General features: G+C 35.4%; 2 protein-coding genes across 2 annotated transcripts in view; one reads left to right on the forward strand and one right to left on the reverse strand.

Annotated features, from left to right (window-relative positions):
- Positions 1 to 637: 637 nt before the first annotated feature.
- LOC106867661 (28S ribosomal protein S24, mitochondrial) lies at positions 638 to 12,619 on the reverse strand. Its single transcript, XM_014912595.2, has 3 exons — positions 12,467 to 12,619; positions 2,980 to 3,178; positions 638 to 936 (listed from the first exon to the last, which is right to left on the reverse strand). The coding sequence occupies exons 1-3, from the start codon at positions 12,500 to 12,502 to the stop codon at positions 647 to 649; spliced, it is 525 nt and encodes a 174-aa protein (XP_014768081.1). The 5' UTR covers positions 12,503 to 12,619; the 3' UTR covers positions 638 to 646.
- A 26-nt stretch (positions 12,620 to 12,645) lies between these two features.
- Positions 12,646 to 26,040, forward strand: part of LOC106867660 (GTP-binding protein SAR1b) — a 16,302-nt gene continuing 2,907 nt past the window's right edge. Inside the window, exons 1-6 of the mRNA XM_014912594.2 lie at positions 12,646 to 12,713; positions 14,640 to 14,691; positions 20,778 to 20,897; positions 23,493 to 23,558; positions 24,628 to 24,731; positions 25,376 to 25,507. Coding sequence (XP_014768080.1) covers positions 14,649 to 14,691; positions 20,778 to 20,897; positions 23,493 to 23,558; positions 24,628 to 24,731; positions 25,376 to 25,507 — 465 coding nt within the window. The 5' untranslated portion in view covers positions 12,646 to 12,713; positions 14,640 to 14,648. The remainder of the gene's footprint in view (positions 12,714 to 14,639; positions 14,692 to 20,777; positions 20,898 to 23,492; positions 23,559 to 24,627; positions 24,732 to 25,375; positions 25,508 to 26,040) is intronic.

Consider the following 26,040-nt stretch of genomic DNA (forward strand, 5'->3'; position numbering starts at 1 on the left):
ATTGTTTTCTGGCCTCTCTGTCTCTCTCTAACCTTTCATCATCTGACACAAGATCACCTCCTCCAATGTCGCCTCCCCTCTCAAAATTCCTTGTCTTGCAAGTTACTTGGTGACTCTGCTGGTGCTGGTGCCATGTAAAAAGCATCTAGTCCACACTGTAAAGTGGTTGGCACTTGGAAGGGCATCCAGCAGTAAAAACCATGCCTAAACTGACCTTGACTGTGCTGGTGCCACATAAAAAGTACTCAGCCCACTCTGTGAGGTTGTTGGTTTTAGGAAGGGCATCCAGCTGTAAAAACCATGCCAAAACAGACACAGTAGCCTGGTGTAGTCTTCTGCCTGGCTGGCTCCTGTCAACTATTATACCCATGCATGCATGGAAGACAGGAGGATGATGATGATGATACTACTCTGTCAATTGTAATGCTTATAAATTCATATTGTTTTGAATTAATGCATTATCTCACCGGCTCCAGTGAAACTGTCCAACCCACGCCAGCATAGAAAGCAGATATTAAATGATGGTGATGATGACAGTTACCTTATCCAAAACAGAAATATTTTTCTCTTGCTAAAAACCTGTTAAATATAATTTAAGTCTCAATAATTATTTAAATAAAAAAGACAAACACAAGCATACATTAAATTATATATATTTAAATATTATATCTTTTTTATCTTTAACTGTCTGTATTTCCAGTCTGATAGGGCATTTTAAGATGTAACTAAGCATTTCTTCAGTGTAGCCTTGCAAAAAGTATATTTTTTGTGGTAAGAGATTTTGGGAAATTAATGCTGCAACGACAATTAAATTATGGCGCCTCTTTATTATAACATCTGACATGAGTAACCGAGGCCATGTACCGTGCATAAATCGACGAATAAAGATATCATCAACTGTGATTTCAGAAGTTCTTCCTTCATCAAGAAGAGTGGCTGAAAGAGAAGAAAACAAAGACTAAGTCAAGTTCAGTATAAATATTTTTATGGGTAAAATGAATTTAAATGTCATTAGAGGCAAAAGTGACAAAGTGAGTACGTATTTAAATTATTAATACTCATTTTCTTACTGGGCAGTTTTGTTCTGAAATCCTTAAGACAATAAGTCTACAAAAGATTTGTGTTCTATTGGAAAGCAAAGATATCTCTTAGACAATACATAAAAAAGAGAGTTCCAACACACCACATCAGACAGTAACAGGGGTGAATAAAAGAAGCAAAATTTAAAACATACACACACATACATAGTATAACTGAGAAAGTGTCACTCTTTAAATTGACCTAAGTCTTAGAAACAAGCAATACATTTATTCATTCAGATAAAAGAAAACATTATCATTAGCATTTTAAGATTGGCTTCTCCATGCTGGCATGGCTTGGCTACGTCTGCAGTACAGCATGTCATCATGATTCTTGAGATCTTACCTTTACTCTAGAACTCTCCAATGAACACTCATCATCTCATCACATGACATGTCCATACTAAGGAAACCATCTCATGTATACTTCAGCTGGGTTTTTTTTTTTTACCAATCCTGTGCTGTGCCTTCTGTACAAATTATGTTGGATATCAAACCAATCATTCACTCTCTGCAGTCTTTCCAGTCATATCAATCCATTATCTCTCCTTTTACACAAGCTTCATTACAGTCTGTCTTTAGCATGGAAAGAGAGGGAGTAAGAAGAGAAAGAGAGAAAGAAAACGTTTGCTGGTGTGTAGTCCTTGCTTCTCATGTAGTGGTTGACTGAACAAATGATGCAGTCCACAGATGCAGTACCTGGATAAACCATACCTGTTTCTGCTTGAGGACACGAAACTCAGCTTGCGAAAACTTATTGGGGCAAGCGAAAGCGAAATCGGGATAGCACCTGTGCCCAGCGTCGCCTTTCTGGCACTTGTGCCCGTGACATGTGTAAGGATTTTCGAGTGAAATCGTTGCCAGTGCCCCTGGACTGGCTCTTGTGCGGGTGGCACATAAAATACACCATTTTGAGCATGGCCGTTGCCAGTACCGCCTGACTGGCCTTCGTGCCGGTGGCACGTAAAAGCACCCACTACACTCTCGGAGTGGTTGGCGTTAGGAAGGGCATCCAGCTGTAGAAACTCTGCCAAATCAGATTGGAGCCTGGTGTAGCCATCTGGTTTCACCAGTCCTCAGTCAAATCGTCCAACCCATTACTAGCATGGAAAGCGGACGTTAAACAATGATGATGATGACTACTTGATTGGTATAACATCTTTAAATCACTAAAGAACAAATAATGCAATTTTTATGGCACAATTTAAAACTGCATTACTTTATCTCATTAACTAATTGCTTCTCAGCAGACTATTTCCAAAAGGTTCCTTGCAAGGTAATAAATGCTTAATAGAGTTTTACTTGTGCTTTGCATCAGACAATTCTTCTAGGACTGGCATCTGTTGCCAAAACTCAATGAATGCAAAACTGAAAGGAGTCTATTCAAAATTCTATCAAAACAATATTTCAGAATGCTCTTTTCAAAGATATCTACAGTACAACCAGATTTCATTAATAGTCTGACTACAAATTAGCATAAAACCAATTCATGTCGGTGGTGTCAGTTCTTTCTTGCCGTTCAAAGGTTTTATCTTAGAACCTCAACTCCAACTTACAAAGCACTCCTAAGCCAATCTTGTAAAGTGTTGTATATGGTCTAGCTTTCATCACATTTAGTAGAGTTGCTTTAAACTAGTGCTGATGTTCATTTATACCAAGTAACTAAGAAATCAAAAGAACAATCACACAACAGATCTGACAAATTTCCATCAGCTTTCAACCACTTTTCTTCACAGTAACTGAAAATTTTAACTCTGCAACATTGTGTTACTTTGAAAGCTGTTAGAAAATAGATACTAATTTTATTTCATAACAGAGTACTAAAAACTTGGTGTGCAGCTAAAGAAACTAAGTCAATTATATGACATGTAGAAAAATAGAAAATAACTAAAGTACTCACAAGTATTCCAAGAATTCCAAGTCTTTGTTACACCAATTAGGTAAGGAGGTTGAGATTTTTCATATGTTAAAGGCTTGTCTTGACGGAGTGAAATTTTTGGCTGAGCAGCACGTACATTTTTGTTAAGAACAGAAGATTTACTGAATTGTCTTTTGAGGTTATAAGTTAATCCATGATTACTCAAAGTTTGGGGTTTTAACTGAAACAAAGAAATTTATTGTAAGTAGATTTCAAAAGAATCAAAATTATTATAAAACCTACGCATGTATAAATTTTAATTCTTCAAATTATTCCTATAATGATGGTGTGGTTCCTAACTAAGAAACAGCTCCATTATTCCGATTTAAACATTGAAACATCAATAACTGTTCAGAGTTACATGCTAACCCTTTTCTGAAATCTTGCACATTTTCACCATTTGGCTTACAAATTGAACTTACAGAATAAATGTTCAATGGTTCTAATCTTGGAAAACAAGTTTAAAATTACTGATTCTAATAATGGTACAAGGGTCACATTTGAGGGAGGCTGAATATAGTAGATTAAATTAATCACAGTAATCAACTTCCTCAAACAATTAGTGAAATCAAGTGTGAATGATTACAAATCATTTAATGTCTGTTCCAGGTTGGCATGATTTGGATGCTTTGACAGGATCTGATAGGTTTGTAGATAGCATTGTGCTCCAGTGTCTGCTTTGGCATGGTTTCTATGGCTGGATGCCCTTCTTAGGAACAATTTTATAGCATGTACTGGGTGCCATTTTTTTCTGGCACTAGCACTAGTGCAATCACTATGCATAGTGCAAGACAAGATGCCCTTCAACTGAGTGGCACTACAGAAGGGAGGGAGGTAACTTTATGTTATGAGATTGGGGTTAAAGACAGAGAGGAGAGGCCAAAACAGGTTTCTTGCTGTAGGGGAGCTACACAGCTACTCACACTACAGAAGAGAGAGTGGGAGCAATCAGGGTGGAACTGGAAAGCAATGAAAATAGTGATGAGATTTCAAGGTGCACTCTTAAGACATGAGGTGAGTAGAAGTGAGTGGGGTAGAGATTGCAAGAGTGTATCGGAGAATAAGAGATTGTTAGAAATAGGGAATGGGTGAGAGGTTGAATGTTATGAAGAACAAGTGTTGAGGAATGATGACTAGAGAAGGTAGGGTAAAGGAAAGAATAAGTGTAGAAACTGAGTAGGATTGAGGGGTGACCAATGATACATAAGTTGAAGGGAATCAGGAGAGAAGAGATGACTGACAGTGCAGAAACAATGGTGGGGAATGAAGAGCAGCTGAGTAGTAACAAAAATAAGGATACAATGGACAATAAGAAGAGAGAATGAGCAAAAGGGAAAGTGGGAGATGATGTGTGGTTGAGTAGGTTGTTTGGGATAGAGCAAGCGAATGGGGAGACTTATGGTGGATGAGAGTAATAAGAAAGATAGGTGGGTAACAGTGAAATGGTTCCAATAATAAGAGGGGTAAGTGGTATCAGGAAAAAATTGAAGTATACAATTTTGCTCACATTTAATTACAGCAGCAGAATTGTGCAGTTTGAGGGATGATGACTGGTAAGAATGTGTTGAAGAAGAAATTCGATGTGATGGGCAGAGGAGTTGTGCATATTTATACACACTGTGTCTCCAAAATCTCAGCTTCACTGAGGTGAACAAGTCTTCTAAAGAACAGCATACTTCTAGTCATCCCAGTCCTTTGCCATCTCCATGTGAGATTCAAGGTCCTGCAATCAGCCTTCACCACTTTGTCCACTAAGGGACATGCTCAACTGGTTAAGGTCAAAAACTGACAAGCAAATCTGTGGTATTGAGCAGAATATTTGCTGTAGCCCATCTTTTATACCAAGACAAAACAATATACATGATAACACTTCCAATCAATTAAGATCAGAAGCCATGAGAGCCACTGCCTGGTCTCACTTAGGAAATAAAGCTTTGATAATTTGATATCATCCAGACATGATGTTAGCAAGTGTCTGTGCCTTGCCCCAAGTAATGTGCATTTCTCTGAGCTTACTCGGAACTGTTCTATCACAGTTTTTTTTTTTTTTGTGGTTGTCCAAATTTTCACTTCCAGGTAATGTCCATCTTAATGTTACCATTGATATCCTCTCTCAGGCCATTCAGTGTGTGTAGCCTAGCCATCTGTGCCACTGGAATTTATTCCAAGTACCATACTACTGCAACCAGTTTTGCAGTACAGCTCCTCCTTTAACACTTTGCTGTGCCCAAAGATGCAACATATTTTCATCAGGCACCTACTGCAGAAAGAACTAATTTTATTTATGTCTTCCTTTACACTCTCTAGCATTCTAACCCCTACATTAGAATAGACTGTCACTGTTTTTATAAGTTCAATCTTAGTCCAAAGACTTGTAATGCCAAGACTTCCAGATCAACCAAAGGCTTGCAAATGCCCACGAGCTTTATTAAACCTTGCCTGGATGTCTGTTTTTGCCCTGTTGACTACTGATAAGGCTTCCTAGATATGTCGAGTTCTCCATATAGACTAGTGGTTCAGTATTGGCAGTGATAGGTGCTGGGTTCCTGGAATTTTGAGGTTCACATGTTAGAACTTGTCTGCCTTACATAATTGTTCAGCCTTCTGTAGATGATCTTTCTTTAACCCTTTAGTGTTCACATTATTCTGCCATAATTAATGCTTTTTTTATCCACATTGGTTTGAACTAATCAAGCATTATCTCGTAGCTATGAGATTTTGATGAGGTAGCTGTTAATTTTTAAAACCATATTGTAGGGTTGGTGTGAGAGACCAGATCTGGCCAGTTTGAACATAGAATAGGCAGGATACTTTTGGCCGGATATGGCCGATTCAAATGCTAAAGGGTTAAGGAGAGGGCTACCAAATCATCCACATTGTCAAGACCTTGCAAATAGAGAAGTGTCAACTGGATGCCTCAGCCTTATCTGATATGGTTTGTACACATGATCCAGTTGATGATAGAAACATCTTTGTCACACACTGGATTCTACTGAAAAATCATTTAGAGAGTACTATGTTGTCAATGACCATACTGCATTCAAAATAGTTATAGAAGAGACTTATCAGGGTAATGATCTTCTCAAGGACTCCAAATGAATCTTTTAAAAGCAAATGACTACATTTGGTTGTTTCTTCCAATGGGTTTCCCAGTGCACACAGCCAAAAGCCTTTCTGAAGTATATCAAAGTTGATGAAGAAGAGGACATTCTTCTCAAGACTGTTCTTCAATGCAAAGATCTGATCAAGCAATCCACTACTTTTCCTAGATCCCTTTTGCTCTTCCCTCAGCTTGTGTCAATTACTGTTTTAACTTGGAGCTTTTAATGGAACTGATGTATTCAGTGACTACCAGAGTTACAGTGAGGCTGAAACACCACAAGGTGAAAAATATTGAACAGCAACAAATGTATTAGGCTATAAAAATAAGGGATGATTAGCATCTAAAATATAGCAGAAAATAGGGGGGGAAAAACAGCTGAAAGCCAATATATAGGACACTAAGTTAATAAATTACAGAAGTTCCAGGAGCAGATTCAACAGGCATATAAGACCAAGGACAAAGCGGTGAAAAGGTGTGTCACAAAAGATTAAATTTCTTTTGTTGAGAAAGTAGTAAGTGAAGCTGAGTAGGCTGCAGTCAGTGGGAGAGATGAGTAATTTTTATAAGATCAGTAGACAGCTTTGGGAGAGCTATAACAGCCAGTCAGCCTTGGTCAGAATCAAAGATGGTATCATCACAATACTGGAAAATGCCTGAAAGGCATGATGAAGGAGGAAAGTGGACAAGGATGAAAAAATTTAAAAAACAGGATCCTACGAATGCACACGGATTTAGAGACGTAGTACTCGAAGCTTTTGATGAAATAGAGGGGGATATAGCATCACATAATATGGAAGACAACTGGAGGTTTCTACGGGACAACCTGTTGAGGGCTACTGACCAGATCTCTGGATGGGGCAAAGTTCCCTCTTGACCCAAGGTAATGTGGTGGAACAATGTAGTTGACAGGGTCATTAGGGAAAAGAAACAGGCATAGAAGGACTGGAAGGATGATGATAGTGGGGAACTGTATCAGACTGCCAGAAGGGAAGCTAGGAGACAGGTTTACTTAGCCAGAGGGGAAGCAGATAAGAAATTTTCCAATGTTCTGCATCATGAGGACCAGAGACTTGAAGTGTTTTGAATTGCAAGACAGTGTGTGGGAGAAAATCACGATGTCATAGGAGAGAAATGTGTCTGCATGGATGATGGCTCACTTGCATTTAATGATGCTGCAAGGAGAGAAACTTGGAGATGCCACTATGAAAGGTTGCTAAATGAAGAGAATGAATGGAAGAAAGAGAATCTGCCGAATGTCGATCTAACAGAGGGACCAACTATTCAAATTGACAGTACCTTGGTAGATAAAGCAATTAAGAGTATGAAGACTGTGAAAACCCTCAGCCAACAGAAATCACTGCAGAGATGCTCAAAATATCTGGCAGTGTGGCTATAGCCTAGTCACCCGTATAGTTAACCAGGTGGTACATGAAGAGTCATACCCAATGACTGGTATAGCAGCACCATAGTCAACTGCTACAAAGGTAAAGGTGATTCATTAGATACAAATTATTACGGAGGTATCAAGTTATTGGATCAGGTAATGATAGTGATGGAGAGGGTCATAGCTCAACTAATTAGGTGGAGAGTCAATCTAGACGAGAAGCAGTTTGGTTTTGTGCCAGGGAAAAGCACCACTGATGCTATATTTCTGGCAAGACAACTGCAGGAGGAATACCTAGCCAAAGATAAACCTCTGTACCAGGCTTTTGTTGACATGGAGAAAGACTTTGACAGGGTCTCCCAATCCCTTATCTGGTAGTCAATGCAGAAACTAGGGATAGTTGAATGCTTAGTGAGAGCTGTACAAGCCATGTACAGGGATGCTGTCAGTAAGGTGAGGGTTGGCAACGAGTACAGTGAAGAATTCTGGGTAGGGGTCCACCAAGGATCAGTCCTCAGCCCCCTCTTATTCATCATAGTCCTCCAGACAAAAACAGAGGAATTCAAGACAGGATGCCCCTGGGATCTTCTCTATGCTGATGACTTTGCTCTAATAATTGAGTCACTATCAGAACTAGAGAAGTTTCAGGGGTGGAAGCAAGGTCTAGAATCGAAGGGCTTTAGAGTCAATCTAGCAAAAACCAAAGTCTTAATAAGTAGGAAGACAGACAAACCACAAATCCCTTCAAGTAGATGGCCTTGCTCGATCTGTAGAAAAGGCGCAAGCAGAAACTCCATAACATGTACCCGGTGTAAGCTAAGGACACATAAGAGGTGCAGCAATATCAAAGGAAGGCTAACTGGGAAGATAGTTTTTGTGTGTGGCAAATGCTCAGGAGCAATAAACACTGAAAATGTGCAGAAAACAGCTTCCGTCACATTCCAAGGGAAAAAACTACAAGTAGTTGATAACTTCCATTACCTAGGTGACCAAGACAGTAGCGGGGGTGGATGCTCTGTGGGTGTAGATGCTAGAATAAGAATAGCCTAGGCAAGGTTCAGAGAGCTCCTACCTCTGCTGGTGACAAAGGGTCTCTTGCTCAAAGTAAAAGGTAGACTATGATGCATGTGTGCGAACAGCCATGCTACATGGCAGTGTAACATGGGCCGTGACTGCTGAGGACATGCATAAGCTTGCATGGAATGAAGCTAGTATGCTCCACTGGATGTGTAATGTCAGTGTGCATACATGACAGAGTGTAAGCACCCTGAGAGAAAAGTTGGACTTAAAAAGCATCAGATGTGATGTGCAAGAGAGACGACTGCGCTGGTATGATCATGTGTTGCATATTGATGAAGACTGCTGTGTAAAAAAAGTGTCATACCCTAGCAGTAGAAGGAACCTGTGGAAGAGGTAGACCCAGGAAGACCTGGGATGAGGTGGTGAAGCATGACCTTCGAACGTTGGACTTCACTGAGGATATAACAAATGGCAGATCCCTTTGGAGATATGCTGTGCTTGAGAAGACTTGACAAGCCAAGTGAGACTGTAACTGTGGCCTATGCCAGCACAGGGTAACCAGCCCATTTAAGAGTACCCTTCAATCATTGGGCAATAAACTGCGCTTGCAAAGATCTATTGAGGCAAGTGAAATCAATGCTGTGGCCGATGACAATACCGCCTGATTGGCACCTGTGCCAGTGGCACGTAAAAAACACCATTCGAGCGTGGTTGATGCCAGTGGTGCCTGACTGCTCCTGTGCCGGTGGCACATAAAAAGCACCATTCAAGCGTGGTTGATGCCAGTACTGCCTGACTGGCACGTAAAAAGCACCCACTACACTCTCAGAGTGGTTGGTGTTAGGAGGGGCATCCAGCTGTAGAAACTTCGCCAGATTGGACTGGAGCCTGGTGCAGCCTTCTGGCTTGCCAGCCCTTAGTCAAACCATCCAACCCATGCCAGTATGGAAAGTAGATGTTAAACGACGACGACGATGATGATGATGAATAGTATAAAATGCTGAAAAATACCAGGAAAAATTCTGAAAGTCTGTTTGCAAATATTTTAGTGACTCTAAGATTATATAGTCTTATATCAATAAAATGAATTTCTTTAATAGTTCAGGTAAGTATCCCAAATACTGAATCAGGACTTTTATTGTAAATACATTTTGAGAAAGGAAATCTTGTAAAAAGAATTCTGATTTCCATATATCCTAATTCTGTTTGGGTACTATCTTTATATGATATATTAAATGGCCATCAACACTGCCATCCTACTTCTCTTTCAACTAGGGTAACCATGTATCTCCCTGGCACAAAGCCACCTTCCATAATACTACCCTCACTCAATTGAGAAGTTTTGAACCAATACCACATAAAAAGCACCAGTACACTCTAGTTGGTGTTAGGAAGGGCATCCAGCCATAGAAACCACACTAAAGCAGAGACTGGAACTTGTAGTCCTTTTAACTTGCCAGCTGGTGCCAAAACAAACATTAGATGAATATCTAGATATTCCTTTCTCTGGAACTTCTCTTTGGCCATATCTTTCCAAATTAATCTACAACCATGTCATGATTAGTTGTATTGACTTCATACTGCTATCCAACCCTTCAAAAACAGACAGGGTTATAAAGGATCCATCAAAACATCACATATATTTTACTCGTTTCAGTCATTGGACTGTGACTATACTGGAACACTGCCTTCAACACAGGCATATGACATAGTGGTTAAGAGCATGGGCTACTAACCCTAAGATTCCGAGTTCGATTCCAGGCAGTGACCTGAATAATAACAACAACATCGAAAAATACCTTAGGAATGAAAACCCAGGTTCGAAATTTCCCCAAGACACCTGAAAAAGGCTGGAGGGTATATCAGCCGAAACATTGTTTAACAACAAACAAGATGAAGACAAATATCCGTCAAATGTAAATAATGTAAATCAACTCCATTACTTATTTTTTAAAGTCTAGCACTTATTCCATTGGTTCCTTTTACTGAACTGTTATGTTAAGAAAACAAACAAACCAACACTGTTGTCAAGCAGGGGGTGCAGGAGATAGACACACGCCCACACATATATATTATCATCGTCTACTTCTCCGTGATTGCATGGGTGAGATGGAATTTGTTGAGGTGAATTTTCAACGGCTGGATGCTCTACCTCTTGCCAACCCTTACCTACTTCCAAGTAAGGTAATATACCCCATGATCAGGCAGGTTTTCAAAAAAGACTGGAAACGAAAGACACCGCTTGTATGACAGTGACATTTGGTTACACCTATCACACAAAGTCAAAGCATGGAGACAGTAACCAACACACACGACATGCTCCCATACAGTTTCTGTCAAAATTCACTCACAAGACATCGGCCAGTCCAGAGCTATAATAGAAGATACTTGTCCAAGTTGTGCAATGGGGCTGAACCTAAAACCTCGCGGTTGCAAAGTGAGTTCCTTAACCACACAGGCAATACTTAATATTCAGTGAAGATTGTCAAATTGTAGAGAACTGGTGTTTCTTAGATTCACACAACAATTTTGTCTGAAGCCTGCCTTCTGAAAGCGAAGTGGTTCTTAGAGCAGTACAAATACCCCCAATGTGTGAGGAAAGAGGGTAGCAATGAAAGGTCACAGTTTTTAACTAAGTATATCAGCTCGTGCACAGATGGTATAGTTTCACACAACGTAAATTGTCTCCTAAGATATTTAAAATACTTTTTTCTTGCAAAGGAAGTTTTGTTTAAAAAAAAAAAAATTAAAAAAACAATATTATGTCCTCTCTTAAATATTCTGAAGAAGAAAAAAAATGTGTGAATACGAGATCACTTGCTTCTGAGCACCTCTTTGATGTTGGGATCGATTCAGTTCCAAGATGAAATTCGTAATCTTACGTCCGAAGAAATGAATATCTTACCGGCGTTGGCGAAAAGAACATGGAAGCACCGAGAACGACCGTTCCATAGTAACCTCGTTCCATTAGCAAGACTCTTCAATAGTAAATTGTGATACAACTTGTAGGCAATCTTTCATTTTGGGTCTACGAGGCAATGTTGGCAATCAAAATTACTCAACTTGTGAAACAACAGTTCTTACGTATGGTCATTGTATTAGACCAGATTTTGGGTAATACCGGCATAAGTACTAATTCTTAGAATTCTTAATATTTTACAAACTGAGTAATAACATTATCCACATATAAGGAATAATTGGCAGAACTGAATCAAGTAATATTTCTGATCCAAGAGTTCACGATCATCAACTGTCTAGTTCTCGTAGGGTCAATTGTAAATAAAAATGTTATGCTACAATGTCCAAAACCGACTTAATCCTTATAAAAAAAAAGCAATTTCAAGTTTTCTATGGATACAATACCAACTTCATAGCTTATGGTTTATTATTTATTTTGCTATCAGCGTTAGCACTAACTGCCCTTGAGCAATGAACCTAATACTGTGAGTAAAGGGCACCTCCAGGCTGTAGTATTCACAAAAACCACCCCATCAAAAATTTTCTATCCTTTAGAAACATTAGAAAAAATGAAAATAACGGAGGTGTGATACGATATATCCTTTTGATAACAGTAATATTTAATTAGTAACGAATCGAATGTTAATAGAGAATAAATAATGAAATAACACAAACAAAATAAACATCCTTTAAGTAATTCAGAAGCTTTACAATAAGCAATACATATGCTTTATAATAACCAATCACCTCCTAAGGTATTGCATAATTTTTATGCTTTTTACTTCGCGTAAACATAACAGTAATAAAAGGTTTATTTTTACTCCGTCGATGAAAAGGACTTAGAGAAAGACTAGTTAAAAATACCGTAGTTTATACGCAAATTATGTTACATAATATAAATTAAAAACAATTATAAATCGCGTATAGAGTGTCCGTTTAGAGCAAGCGGTGAAATTCTCACAATAATTTATCGAATATGAATGTTAGTTCATTTTATAACTTACCGTTCTCATGAAGTAACTGCAAAAATACGAAGACATAATTCAGCTTTGATTCCGATTGCCGATCGCTGACAATATTAAGAAAAACGCATGCGTGTCAAAGACACGTTGGTTGTTAGATTGTGTTACGCTACTTACTATTGGACGAGAGAAAAATATCAACCAATAAAATTGCTTCATTCAAATTAACTTCGATCCTCGTCTACATTTAGTGCAGCCATTTTGTTTTGATGTGCAAACCCAACGAAAGGTAAAGGAATTAAGTCGCTTCACAATTTTTACACAGAACTTTGGGGGATTATTTTTTGGGTCATGAAATAGGTGTTTTAATTCTTGTTTATTTTTATCGAGTATTTTCTATTGATAATTTCGTTTGAACTGAATGGTTTCTCAAGTTAATGTCTATTTCATTAGTCTGATAATTTAAAGAAATGTACATATGTATATATATATATATAATAATATATCAACAGATGTAATTGAATACGTTGAATATTTCACTAGTTACTTCTACCTTACATATATTTATCTATCTGCTTAAAAGAAATATTTAAAGTTATGTAATTATCTATAATTAAAATGGTTATGATCTTATTAGTTGTTCATCTCAATTGTTTTAAAAATAAAATTCAGCTGTTTCCTCCTTTCTTTTGTTTTTGTTGTTAAATTCAAAATATGACAAATATTTCAACACTTAATTCGACCTATCTCTCCCCTTCTCGTTATACGTATGTATTTATACTTCACTTGCAGATAGAGCTATACATACGACTTAGGATTGGGTGTCAACTTTACAGATTTTGATTTCGTAACTGGGCGTACGCTAAAATATATCGCCAATACGTTATTACTTTACTGAATTATAATCTTTGATTATGAGACATGTTCTTGATCAGCGAATTAGACAGATAAACGATCAGTTACCAGATTTATTAGACGCAAACTTCTGTTTAATTTTTGACAAAGTTTATTTTCCCTTCATGAATATAAGTGTCAAAAATGTATCTTGTGATTGAATTCATACCTAGTTTTCAACTTTGAACTTTGTATACGTATTTAAGTATCTCTTTTGTTCATGTTAGCTGAGTAAAATATAAATTATGGAAATTTAATGGATTTCCTTTCAGTTGTATTTTAATTATTTTCGGAAATTTCTATTGAAACTAATTATTTTGTTGCTCTCCTTATCCAATCTAAACATTAAACGAGAAATGTAAAGAACAAAATCTGTTATATGTGAATTTATTATTATTATTATTATTATGCTTATATATATATATATATATAACGTTCATAGTTGCTATAATTAAATGAATACTCATTACTGTATTGATAGTTGCTCTCTTCAAAAGACATCTATTCACGTTATTCTGGTGGTGAAGATCGCCTTCGATACTAACTTTTTGACGAATCAGCATAAAAAAGGGGAAATATCCCCACCTGGTGATAGTAATGAGTTAATATTGTTTACAAACAGGTTTAATCGTATACAGAGATTGTCGACAAATCGTAAATTGTTATTCAGTCTTCCTTTTTACTTATGTCAACATGAACGCCTATCAATTTCATTACGATTAATCTCAATATCGTTTCTTTTCTTTTTATTATTCACTGTAAACTAGGTTGTATTTTGCTTTAATTTATGGGAAATTGTTAATTTATTTTAAACAATTATTTGTAAATGATAATTATACACTTCATAGTTATTTATATCACATTCATGTGAAAATAAATATCAGTTGCTCAGATGCAACTAGTTTTTAACTAGATTTCATTACCTTATCACACTCCAGATAATAATCCAACTTTTTTTTTTATTATTTTAGCTGAATAGGTTAAAATATTTTCTATTTTAATATATCGCATACTTAAGTTTGTTTCAATAAACTTAATTCTTTGCATTACAGCATTTCTGCAACACACTAGTCTACTTCAGCTGTGTGTCATATTACCGTTTAGTTCACTACAACATCTTTGATAAAGGTTTCTTTTTGTTTCTGCTAATCCTGTCACGAGTATACATAAAAAATTCGAGTTATTCAAATTATTAAACTTGGTTTCATAAATCTCTTTGTACGTTTGTATACTTACTTTGGTATAAGAACTTTTTTTGTTTACATTGTATAATTTTATATTTTATGATTATATTCATAATTTTATTTTATTTTACTATTAGGTCTCAAGTATGTTTATGATTGAATGGATTACCAACATCCTAAATTTTATGGGTAAGAAAAAAAAACTTAATCATTATGTATATCAAATTGATTGATATGTAGTTAATGTAGTTTTCAAGGATTTAATATTTAAGAATGCTCAAACTACTACCAGTAATAATAGTAATATGATTTCGATTGATCTCTTTGATTTTACTAATTTATTACTGTTGAGGATAGCTTACTGCTACAGTTTTTTTTTTTTATTATAGTGGGTGGGTTATAAGCAGGCCATTATCATGCAACAGAATAAAGCATGTGTGGAGTTCATTTCTCAATAACTGATATCTTACAAACGAGTGACATAGTGTGTGTGTGTGTATGTAATGATAACCAGAATCCTGAGAATGATAGCAAAGTTCTCTGTATAGAGTTTAGGTAAGTAACCAAATAGATTTTGTTGGTCAGAAACCTACAGCTACGTTATATTTTAGAAACGAGACATTCAAATAAAATTTCTTTTGGAGATTTAACAGTGTGTGTGCTTAAAAAAAAATAAAAGCATGTGAACGAACACACACTTCTCTTTTATATATTAGATAAAATATAAGGGCATAGGAACGATCGTGTGAACAAATAGTCTTTCAGGAGCAAGTAACTCGTTATTTTCACTTAATGTTTGCAAGATCTATTTTTACAACTGATCCAGCTGCTGAAAACTTGAATAATTTGGAACTACTGTTATGACTTATTTCAAGGCTTATATTTTTTATCAATAAATAAGTACTATTTACCACAGAAGTTGTCAACAGTAGGAAGGGTATCCAGCTGTGAAAAAGCTATTGCCTCCATTATGACAAAAATATGAATGCAAAATAGCAAGGCTCTGGATGTCAGTTCTTGTTGAATTCAATTTAGAGTAAGATTTTTATTGCCATATTTGACCACCCACTCTTGCAGTGATTCTCAACACCATCTTTTACTGGAATTGTATTTTTACAAACACCCCATCCTTGCATTGGTAATCGAACACGTTAATTTTGTGCAGTGATTTATTATCCATATATTTTTATATTGTTCTATCGATCATCATATTTAATGTTCATGCCCTTCCTTTTAGATACTTGCATGGACTAGTACCTCTATGCTAAACTTATATAAATTACTGAAGAAAGTGTCAAATTCACCACAAAACCAAGGACATATTTAGATTTGCATTATTGGTGTACATGAATAAAAACAAAAAAGAATAAAGAACACTACTATTTAAATTTTAAATGAAATACTATTACGGTTGTTACTGATGTTAGTGAATCAGATCCATTTGTCAGTATTTGATTATTTTTAAGATTAAAAAGAAAAGTAAATATAAATGAATTCAAGATATTCAAAAAATCCTCACATTTCAAAAACAATATTAACAATTGAAAAATAGTATTGGTTTCAACACTGGTGATTTTTGTTTCTTTAATGGAGTTTCACATTACTGTGGTTCAAACCACATTATTCGAATTTTAGGAAATGTACAGAACACAGATGTCATGGGTGCAAGTCACTGTCATCTCCATGATTGGAGTAATGTCCTCCATATAATAATTTTTTGTGAAAAAGAAGCCATGACAACTTATATAATCTGAAAGATAAGCTGAACAAGAAAAATCACAAATGCTTATCCTTATATATGAAATTCTGAATTTAGTTCTTAGACCCCCCCCCTCCCCAGTCCTACCTTTGTGGACCACAGATTGGGAACCACTGGTATAAATCAATGTGGTAGTTTATGTAGAGAAGTAACACATGTATATGGTTCAAAAATTTTTAAAAAAAACAAAATCTGACCACTGGTGCAAAAGAAAATATGGCGCAAAATGGGCTTAAGACCATCACTTATCATCCAGGCTAGAACTATTGTATTAGTGACTAACTTTTGAAACAAGAGACTTTTGCAAGAGAAATTAAATTCTAAAAATAATGTATATCATTGAGTTAAGTAATTTCCTTATATTTTTACTTAATCTAGAAAGCTTAATTTTCTTTTAAAGATCAATGTAAAACAAACTACATGTATCTAAATGGAATGTAAGTTAAATAGAATTTCTGATGTCGTGTTTTATTTATCTCTGACTGGTATCATTTTAGAGGAATTTGAATTTTGCATATATTTCTGCAGTTATGCAAAACAAACTTATTTCAATTGAAAATCTCAAGTTAGCAATTCAGTTTTATTTTGTAATGTAAAGAGAGTACAATATCTAATATGTGTCACATGGTAAATTATTTATTAATGACTAATTGGTTTGTGTACCAGAAAGTTTAGTTAAAGAATTGTAGTGTTACCAATTTGAAAGCCTGGTTATATGTACTAATTATGTGGCACGTTGCCAATAAGTGTAGTTATATCTTAGTTTTTCAGGCAGAAAATTCACTTGATAACTAATTGAAGTTTTTGTTTGTTTTTACTCTAGCAACTTAAATTATAGAATCAAATAGAAAATAAGTGCTACGGTTCTGCTAACCTTGAAATGCGATTTTACTTTCATATACACCAAAGAACAGTTAAAATTTTTGTGAGGTGCTGGCATGGCTGTGTGGTGAAAATGTCTACTTCTCAATCATGTGGTTTTGGGTTCAGTTCCACTGAACTGCACTTTGTGTCTTCCACAATAGCCCTGGGCTAACCAAATCCTTGTAAGTGGGTTCATTAAATAGAAATTAAATGAAGCCCATTGTACGTGTGTGTTTGTTTCTCCTTGTCCTGACATTGTGTGATAGTTGTAAAGCATCACCATCATACAAGTAATGATATTCATCACCAATCTTCTGTGTAAACATGTCTGGCCACAGTGAAATATTACCTTGCTTAGAAGCAGGTGAGTTTTGGCAACAAGAAGGACATCCGGCTGTAGAAAATCTGCCTCAACAAATTCCATATGAGCATAAAAAAAGTAGATGTTAAAACAGTGATGAGGATGATTAATTCTTTGCTACTTGCTTCATTTATCTGTAAGAATACATTCAGATCCTATTAAATTATCAGATGTATTTGACCTTGCATCATTTACTAACTTAGGAAATATAAATAATAGAAGATTTGTCTCTACATATGTGGTCAATACTTGAATATTTTGCACTCATGACTATTGCAATCAACAGTATCTGAAAGAATTCACAGCAATATTTTGTGAAAATATTCACAAGAATTTTGTTTTCATTCTATTGCATTTAATTTTCCATAAATATTGTTATTCATCTGATGCATGACATTTCTAACTGTTGATCTACATAATAGTAGTTAACATATTTAAATTAGGGAGCATTAAAATGTTAGAAAATAACTTTGAAGTCAAATCATAAGAAAGAAACGGTCTAAAATCTTTGACACAAAAAAAATGTGCCCTTCTAACTTCAATAGTTTCTGAGGTACCACAAGCAGACTGATATGCTATCAAACAAGCAAACTTGACAAAGACTAATTTTTCAGTGATTAGGAGCAATGATGGTTAGTAATACACAAAAAGTAGTGGATAAATATTGGTGTCAAAAAATTTGGACATGTGTCTGGATAAGATGGTGTTAAGGATATTTGATGTGTTAGCACCCACACCAGGCATAACTGCAGGGTAAGAAGTTTGCTTCTCAACCACTTGATTCCAGGTTCAGTCCCACTGTGTGGCACCCTGGGCAAGTGTCTTCTACTATAGCCTTGGGCCAACCAAAGCCTTGTGAGTGGATATAGTAGATAGAAACTGAAAGAAGCCTATCATATGTCTGTGTTTGTACCCCACCACTGCTTAACAACCAATTGTGGTGTGTTTATGTCCCTGTAACTTAGCAGAATAAGTATTAGGCTTCAAAAAAATAACAAGTTCTAGGGTAAGTTCATTCGACTAAAACCCTTCAAGGTGGTGCCCCAGCATGGCCACAGTCAAATGACTGAAACAAGTAAAAGCTTAAAACAAAGATAAAGATATTGTCTTATACAATTAGAAGTTTAATTTGTAGTGAAAGCACCTACTACACTCTCTGAGTGGTTGGCGTTAGGAAGGGCATCCAGCTGTAGAAACTCTGCCAAATTTAGATTGGAGCCTGGTGTTGCCATCCGGTTTCACCAGTCCTCAGTCAAATCCAACCCATGCTAGCATGGAAAGCGGACGTTAAACGATGATGATGATGAATACTATTATTTTTCTCTTCATCTCTTCATGGAGAGACAGAAAAATTCCTTTGATTTTGTTCATCTGTTTTTGATTAATTTCATTCTTAACCTGTTTCAGCTTATTGTGTATTAAAGGTCACTAATAAGCTGGTTTCAGGCATGTTGGAGCTGTGACTCAGTGAATTAAAAGTATCAAAACATATATCCCTTTGGCCAAGTGCTTAAATGAATAATGACCTTATCTTGACATGGACCAGCTGGAAATAACTTTTAAAAATAAAAAAAAATTAAGAATTTCTACTTCATAATCTTTAAAATGTTGCAGTTTTGAGACATTGGTATTCTTTCAGCATAATGAAAATAATATGCCAAATCATTTTTTCATTTTCAGTTTAAAGTTCCTTTGGAATGGTGTTTTTTTTTTAATTATTTTTTAAATTCTACTCAGGCTTTGTTTGGTGACAAGTCTGCAATTTTACTTTATCCAGTTTTGTTGAAGTATAATAAAAACTATTAATTGTGGAGTTACTAAAAGCCTATTAACTAGACTTACTTTCAAATATATAAGTTCACAAATTACCTTGTTTTTAGTAAACTTCTACTTAGCTATTGCCCTTATATGAGTAAGCCTCATTTTAAATATAAGTTTGAGAGTGCATTATAATAGAACTTCATAATATCCATTAAATTCTTATTCAGATATAAACCTTCAAATTCATACCTACCTTAAGAGTTGCAGTACTCGTACTTTATTAGCACGGTTTTCAATGAAAAATTAATCTTTGGATTCACTTTGGCTACACACTTGAAATGTTTATTGATTTCTTTGGGGAATTAACAATCCTTATTACTAGTTTAGGCTTCGGAGTGTAATAAAAGGTTTGTTTCTTTCTACTGGAACAGAGACACTGTAAAGGAAAAGAACCACTAACAACCAAAATAATAACTAATAACATAATAAAAAAAATACACTTTTAATTTAGAATAATAGTTTTCAACTGGGACCCATATGACTCTTAAGGGTCCATATAAGATTTTTGAGGATCCACACAAGCAAAATAGTAAATTGGGGACCCACAATAGTCTATTAAGGGGCCATGAAAAAAGTTTGCTTTAGATATATTTATTGCAAGAAACAGCATCAACCTACATGAGTTAATGTATGAAAAGCAAAAAGGGAATTTTTTAAGAAGTATCTATGAAAAACATTGAATGGCCATGGGTGTCCATCAGATAAAGTAGTAATCAAAGGAGTTCATAGGTAAATGATGGTTGATAACCATTGTCTTGGACTTTTTTATATTCGGGTTTCAGTATGAAATTTATTTTAGACAATGTCAAGCTTAGATGCAATAATATTTATCTTATTACATTTGGAGAGTAATTTAATGGCAGGATCCTTATATTTTATTTATGTTGAGTTTATTGAAAAGCTATTGGAAGCAAGGACAGTTTTTAACATAAATTAAAAATCAATATTCTCTCGTAATTTTACCACTGAAATTTTTTTGAATTGAGATTAGCAAAGCTGTTCATTGGATCTGAATATTTTTGATGCAGTTACTCTGCTAGTTAAATAATATTTTACTACTATTCTTTTTCAGCAATGGTTTTGGTAAACAGCGTCGATTTTTATAATTCTGTAAATAATAATAATAGTATTTTTTAGCTTAAAGCTTGTAAGCAATCACTGTGTAATGACTGAAGAAAATAGTCTAATAATGGGGCATATAAGCCCTCAATGGCAAAAGTAGGTTTTCCTGTATTTGTGGGACACAAACCCACATCTACTATTCTTATCTCTGAGTAGGGGAAAAAATTTGGTAGAAGTGTTTAATTTCATTTCAATAATGACTTTTGTATTTATGAAATGTTTTGAGATATATCATTAAAATGTTAATTCTTTTGTACAGGAGATAAAGACATTTTAAATTAAAGCTTGTATAGAGAAACAAAGGAAAGTTTTCTTTAAGGTATAACTTAGTTTTCTTTTTGTTTTCAGGTTTGTATAAAAAATCTGGCAAACTCGTATTTCTTGGCCTGGACAATGCTGGAAAGACTACATTATTACACATGCTCAAAGATGAGCGAATGGCACAACATGTACCAACATTACATCCCAGTAAGATAATCTCATATTCAATATGCATTTTTTTTTATTGTTACTTACAATTTTATTTTTTAAATTGTATGTTCTATTTTTATCTTTTTATGGTAATTAGCTTGTTTTCATATACATCATTAAAAATATAAATCATCATCATCAGCAAGACATTGACGTCATTTTTTTCTTTTGTATTTGTTTTTTCCCCCCTGCTTTCATGGTTTGAATAAGTCTTGCATCATTTTACCTGCTGTTGCAGTCTCTTGTCATCTGGTTTGTGACAATAAGAAAACTAATTTTCTTGTGGTGTGGTTTCTATGTCCAGATATCTTTTTCATAACAAGTAACTTTACAACAGACTGGGTGCATTTTATCATGCTTTCAACATCAATCTACAAGAGTACTAAAACCTCTCCCCTATCCCATATCTCTTTTTTTTTTTTTTTTATGCTGCTGTCTCTACCTCTATCTAATCTCTGATTAGAATAGTTGCTTTTATATTGTTTGGCTTGCCTAACTTTCTACATGGGTTGATTGCATTATGGTTGAGACACCACATCTCTTCATGTTTTGCATATCTATAATGTATAAATTTATTTCGAATATGGTTAAAAGGGACATTCAGTCAGAGACTGATGGCATATTTAGTGACTATTGTGCTTAAAAGAATCATAACTTCTGGCATAATATAATTCTAAATACTTAATTTCTATGGTGTAATATATATCATCCTGTGTATGTAGGATAACAAAAAAAAATATTTAAAATCTTTTTTCAACTTTGTTAATCTTAATATCCATATTGGTTCCACAGTCCCTTTGAAAAAGACATGGTGGAATGAATGTCCTTGGGTCTATTGATAACAGATCAATATTTTATTTCTCTCTCTCTCTCTCTCTCTATGTATATATATATGAGAGAGAGGCATGGCTGTATGGTAAGAAGCTTGCTTCCCAACCACATGATTCTGGGTTCTGTCCCACTGCATGGCATCTTGGGGAATTGTCTTCTACTATAGTCAAGTACTAGGCTTAGAAATAAGTCCTGGGGGACTATTTTTCGACTAAAACTCTTAAGGTGGTGCTCCTGCATGACCACAGTCAAATGATTGAAACAAGTGAAAGAATATATATATATATATATATATATATAAACACACACACACCAATCAGAGGTTGTTGACCTGTTTAGTGACTGCTGTACATAATTGTAACTTTTAACATATTCTAAATACTTTATATTTCTAATGTGTTTATATAATAAAGAAAAACCTCATGCAAAATGAATTATTTATTCAGTTCTACCTACTTTTCAATACCTGACCACATTATCAGTGTTGTATTGTAGAGTCACTGTGTATTTTGCATCTTATGACATATACCGTCATCCAGCCAACCCAACCTAGATGAACCAAGCCTACCCATCAATTACCTCTTTCCATCCAGAGCCATCTAAATGCTTTCTCAGTAGCCCATATACTGTTCTTATGGCTTTTCTACAGCCCCTTCCTGCAACCCCTCAACCCCATCAGAAAACACCCGATTCTCCACCCATCCTGCAACAGTCTACTACCAAATCTTGCTGCTTAGCTTTCCTCTTTCATGCCTCTGCCATTTTGTCCTTCAAGGTACAGTTAATTCCAATAGGATTTGTTGCCTATATATTCAAAATTAATTATTTACTAATATTCTGGTTGGCTGATCTTGCAGAAGAATAATTAAAAATTATCAATCAAGTAATAAAGGCAGAGCTTTTATTAATTCCAGTTTTGTGAAATGATTAGCAAATATTCAGTAGATTTATTTTTTGTTTTTTTTTAACATCTGAAACCTTGGATCAAAAATTACAAAATAAAAAATATCTCAAGTATTCCTAAGTAGACATCTGGTTTTCATTTGATATGTAAATTAATACTTGTCATTCTCCTTCGTCTCTCTCTCACACATGAAATTACTCTTTTTACTTCCAACTTGCCTCTGTTCCATCACCATTCAACATATGTCCTCCATGCTGGCATAAGTTGGATAGTTTGACAGGAGCTGACAAGCCAGAGGACTGCACCAAGCTCCACTGTTGTTTTGGCATAGTTTTCACAGTTGGATGCCCTTCCAAATGCCAATCACTTTACAATGTGAACTGGATACTTTTTATGTGGCACTAGCACCTGTGAGGTCACCAAGTAACTGTCAGAACAAATATCCTTTGAGAGGGGGTGGTATTGGAGGAGGTGGATTTGTGCCAAGTGAGAGATTGGAGTTGATGAACAGAAAAAAAGTTTGTCTTGCTGTAGAGGAGATACATGGTTACCCCAGTCAAAGGGGGTGAAAGGGAATAAGAGAGATGGTAGTGCTGTGCCAAGGCATACTCTCAAGGTACAGGGATGAGAATATAAAAATGAGATGGTTGAGTATTGCTGAGGGTACATGAATGAAAGTGGGGTGAGGATTTGAACTTGTAACCATGTGACAATTTTCTCTCTCTTTTTTTTCTTTTTTATCTTTAAAAAAATACATTAATTTTCAAATTAAAATGTTCTTGACCAATATTTATGTAAACTGAATGTTAATCCAAATATTAATAACTCTTCATATGTTCTTTTTTTGTCTTCTTTAGCGTCTGAAGAGTTAACAATGGGTGGCATGAGATTTACAACATTCGATTTAGGAGGACATCAACAAGGTATTTTGTTTACTTTTGCTCTGCTTTACATGTTCTAATAAAAAAATTTTTAATGAATTCTATATTTTAGGCTGGAATCAGTTATAAACCTTTGGTTTCTAAGATTAATTTCAACCAAAAGTTCTTGATCAAAATCTGATGCCATTGATTCACTTAATGACAAATGAACTGTGAAATATCAAGCAATTTAGTTTCCCTTACAAGTTTTTAATTACATAAGTTATTAACCTACTGATCCCCATGGCAGTGGCACGTAAAAAACACCATCTGAACCTGGCCAATGCCAGCACCGCTTTGACTGGCTTCTGTGCTGGTGGCACATAAAAAGCACCAACCAATCGTGGTCGTTGGTTGGTGTTAGGAAGAGCATCCAGCTGTAGAAACACTGCCAGATCAGACTGGAGCCTGGTGCAGCCTCCTGGCTTCCCAGACCCTAGTCGAACCGTCCAACCCATGCCAGCATGGAAAACAGACGTTAAACGATGATGATAATGATATTGGCATCACCAATCTTAAATTGTATGGTAACTTCATAGTACAACTTCTACAAGCATATTAACCATTGTTGGGATTATTTTTTCTGTAATTTATCAGACATTTTAAAGTCTGCATTGTTAATTCTTATTTTTTTTATTGCCCACAAGGGGCTAAACATAGAGGAGACAAACAAGGACAGGCAGAGTGATTAAGTCGATTACATCGACCCCAGTGTGTAACTGGTACTTAATTTATCGACCCCGAAAGGAAGGAAGGGAAAGTCAACCTCAGCGCAATTTGAACTCAGAACATAACGGCACACGAAATACCGCTAAGCGTTTCGCTCGGCGTGCTAACGATTCTGCCAGCTCGCCGCCTTCTCGTTATTAATTTTGATTTTCTTTTCTCGTGCTGGTTGGGCACGACATGATCAAGACAGCTGCAACTTATCCATGTAGATAAAGTGTCCTACAATTTATTTTCTAAGTTTAAGATATATGCTAAGATGGTTTAGTTGTAATATCACTATGAAAGTTTACGTCTTGTTATTAAGTTTTCATTGTATCTATCATTTTTTATTTCTTTTCCATAGTTAGACGAGTTTGGAAAGATTATTTCCCAGCAGTGGATGGTATTGTATTTCTTGTTGATGTTTGTGATAAGGAGAGGTTCATTGAAGCAAAAGCTGAATTGGATGTAAGTTAAATTAATTTGGTTTCTAATAACATAAAATCGTTTTCATTTTTATCCCATTTGAACTTTTGTTTTTGACAATAGTGTTGATATTTATTTTACCCCAAAATAGTTTGTTTGATTGCTGTATTAGTATTGTCAAGTCACTCATGAGAAGACATGCTGTTTAGATTCATTTGTGCCATATTCATGACTATTTTATGGGTTCCTTTTCATTAAATGAAGTTGTGCTTCCTAAGGTAAAATCAATTTGCTGGAAAATGAATTTCGCAAGCAAAATTCAACTATCTCAACAATGATTATTTGTAGTTGGTATTTTCAGATTATTTTGCTAATGTCTTTGAGGAATTATATTCAATAAGGAAAATGCATGATGGACATCTTTTCATATCAGTTTTTCAGTCACCATTACTGGCATCAATTAAATGTTAACACATATATGTATTTTAACTATTATAAGAACAGGCTGCATTTATTTACATTGTGATACTTTTCTTATATCCAATATTCTACATTACAATTAGTTTGCTCATTTTCTATTAAGTCTCTTAACTGGAACAAATGTAGAATTATCAAATCTTATACATAACCTAACCATAAAGATTAACCTTCAAATTGCATTTTCCTTTTGTTAATCCTTAATACAGAGTCTGCTGACAGATGAACAAGTTGCTAATGCTCCTATTTTAATTCTTGGTAATAAAATTGATAAAGCTGGAGCTGCCAGTGAAGATGAAATTCGCATTAGTTTTGGATTACATGCTCAAACAACAGGAAAGGTAATATTTTATTTTAACTTTTCTTTTTTTGTTCTCTCATCCCCATTTTAGATCTTCCTTCTCAAGACTATGCAATTTTGCAACTACTTTGAGTTACATAACTTCATAATTCAAACTTTTGAGTTACCATTTAGCTTTTCAATATATTTCATCATTTTCTCTATGATTTATAAATATTAGATTAACAGGCGCAGGAGTGACTGTGCGGTAAGTAGCTTACTTACCAACCACATGGTTCCGGGTTCAGTCCCACTGCGTGGCACCTTGGACAAGTGTCTTCTACTATAGCCTCAGGCTGACCAAAGCCTTGTGAGTGGATTTGGTCGTATATATGAAGGCCTTCGGCTTTAGGAAGGGCATCCAGCTCTAGAAACTCTGCCAAATTTAGATCGGAGCCTGGTGTTGCCATCCGGTTTCACCAGTCCTCAGTCAAATCGTCCAACCCATGCTAGCATGGAAAGCGGACGTTAAACGATGATGATGATATGTGTGTGTATGTGTATATATATATATATATATATATATATATATAT

Source organism: Octopus bimaculoides, chromosome 1 (genome assembly GCF_001194135.2).
Source record: "Octopus bimaculoides isolate UCB-OBI-ISO-001 chromosome 1, ASM119413v2, whole genome shotgun sequence".
NCBI lineage: Eukaryota > Metazoa > Mollusca > Cephalopoda > Octopoda > Octopodidae > Octopus > Octopus bimaculoides.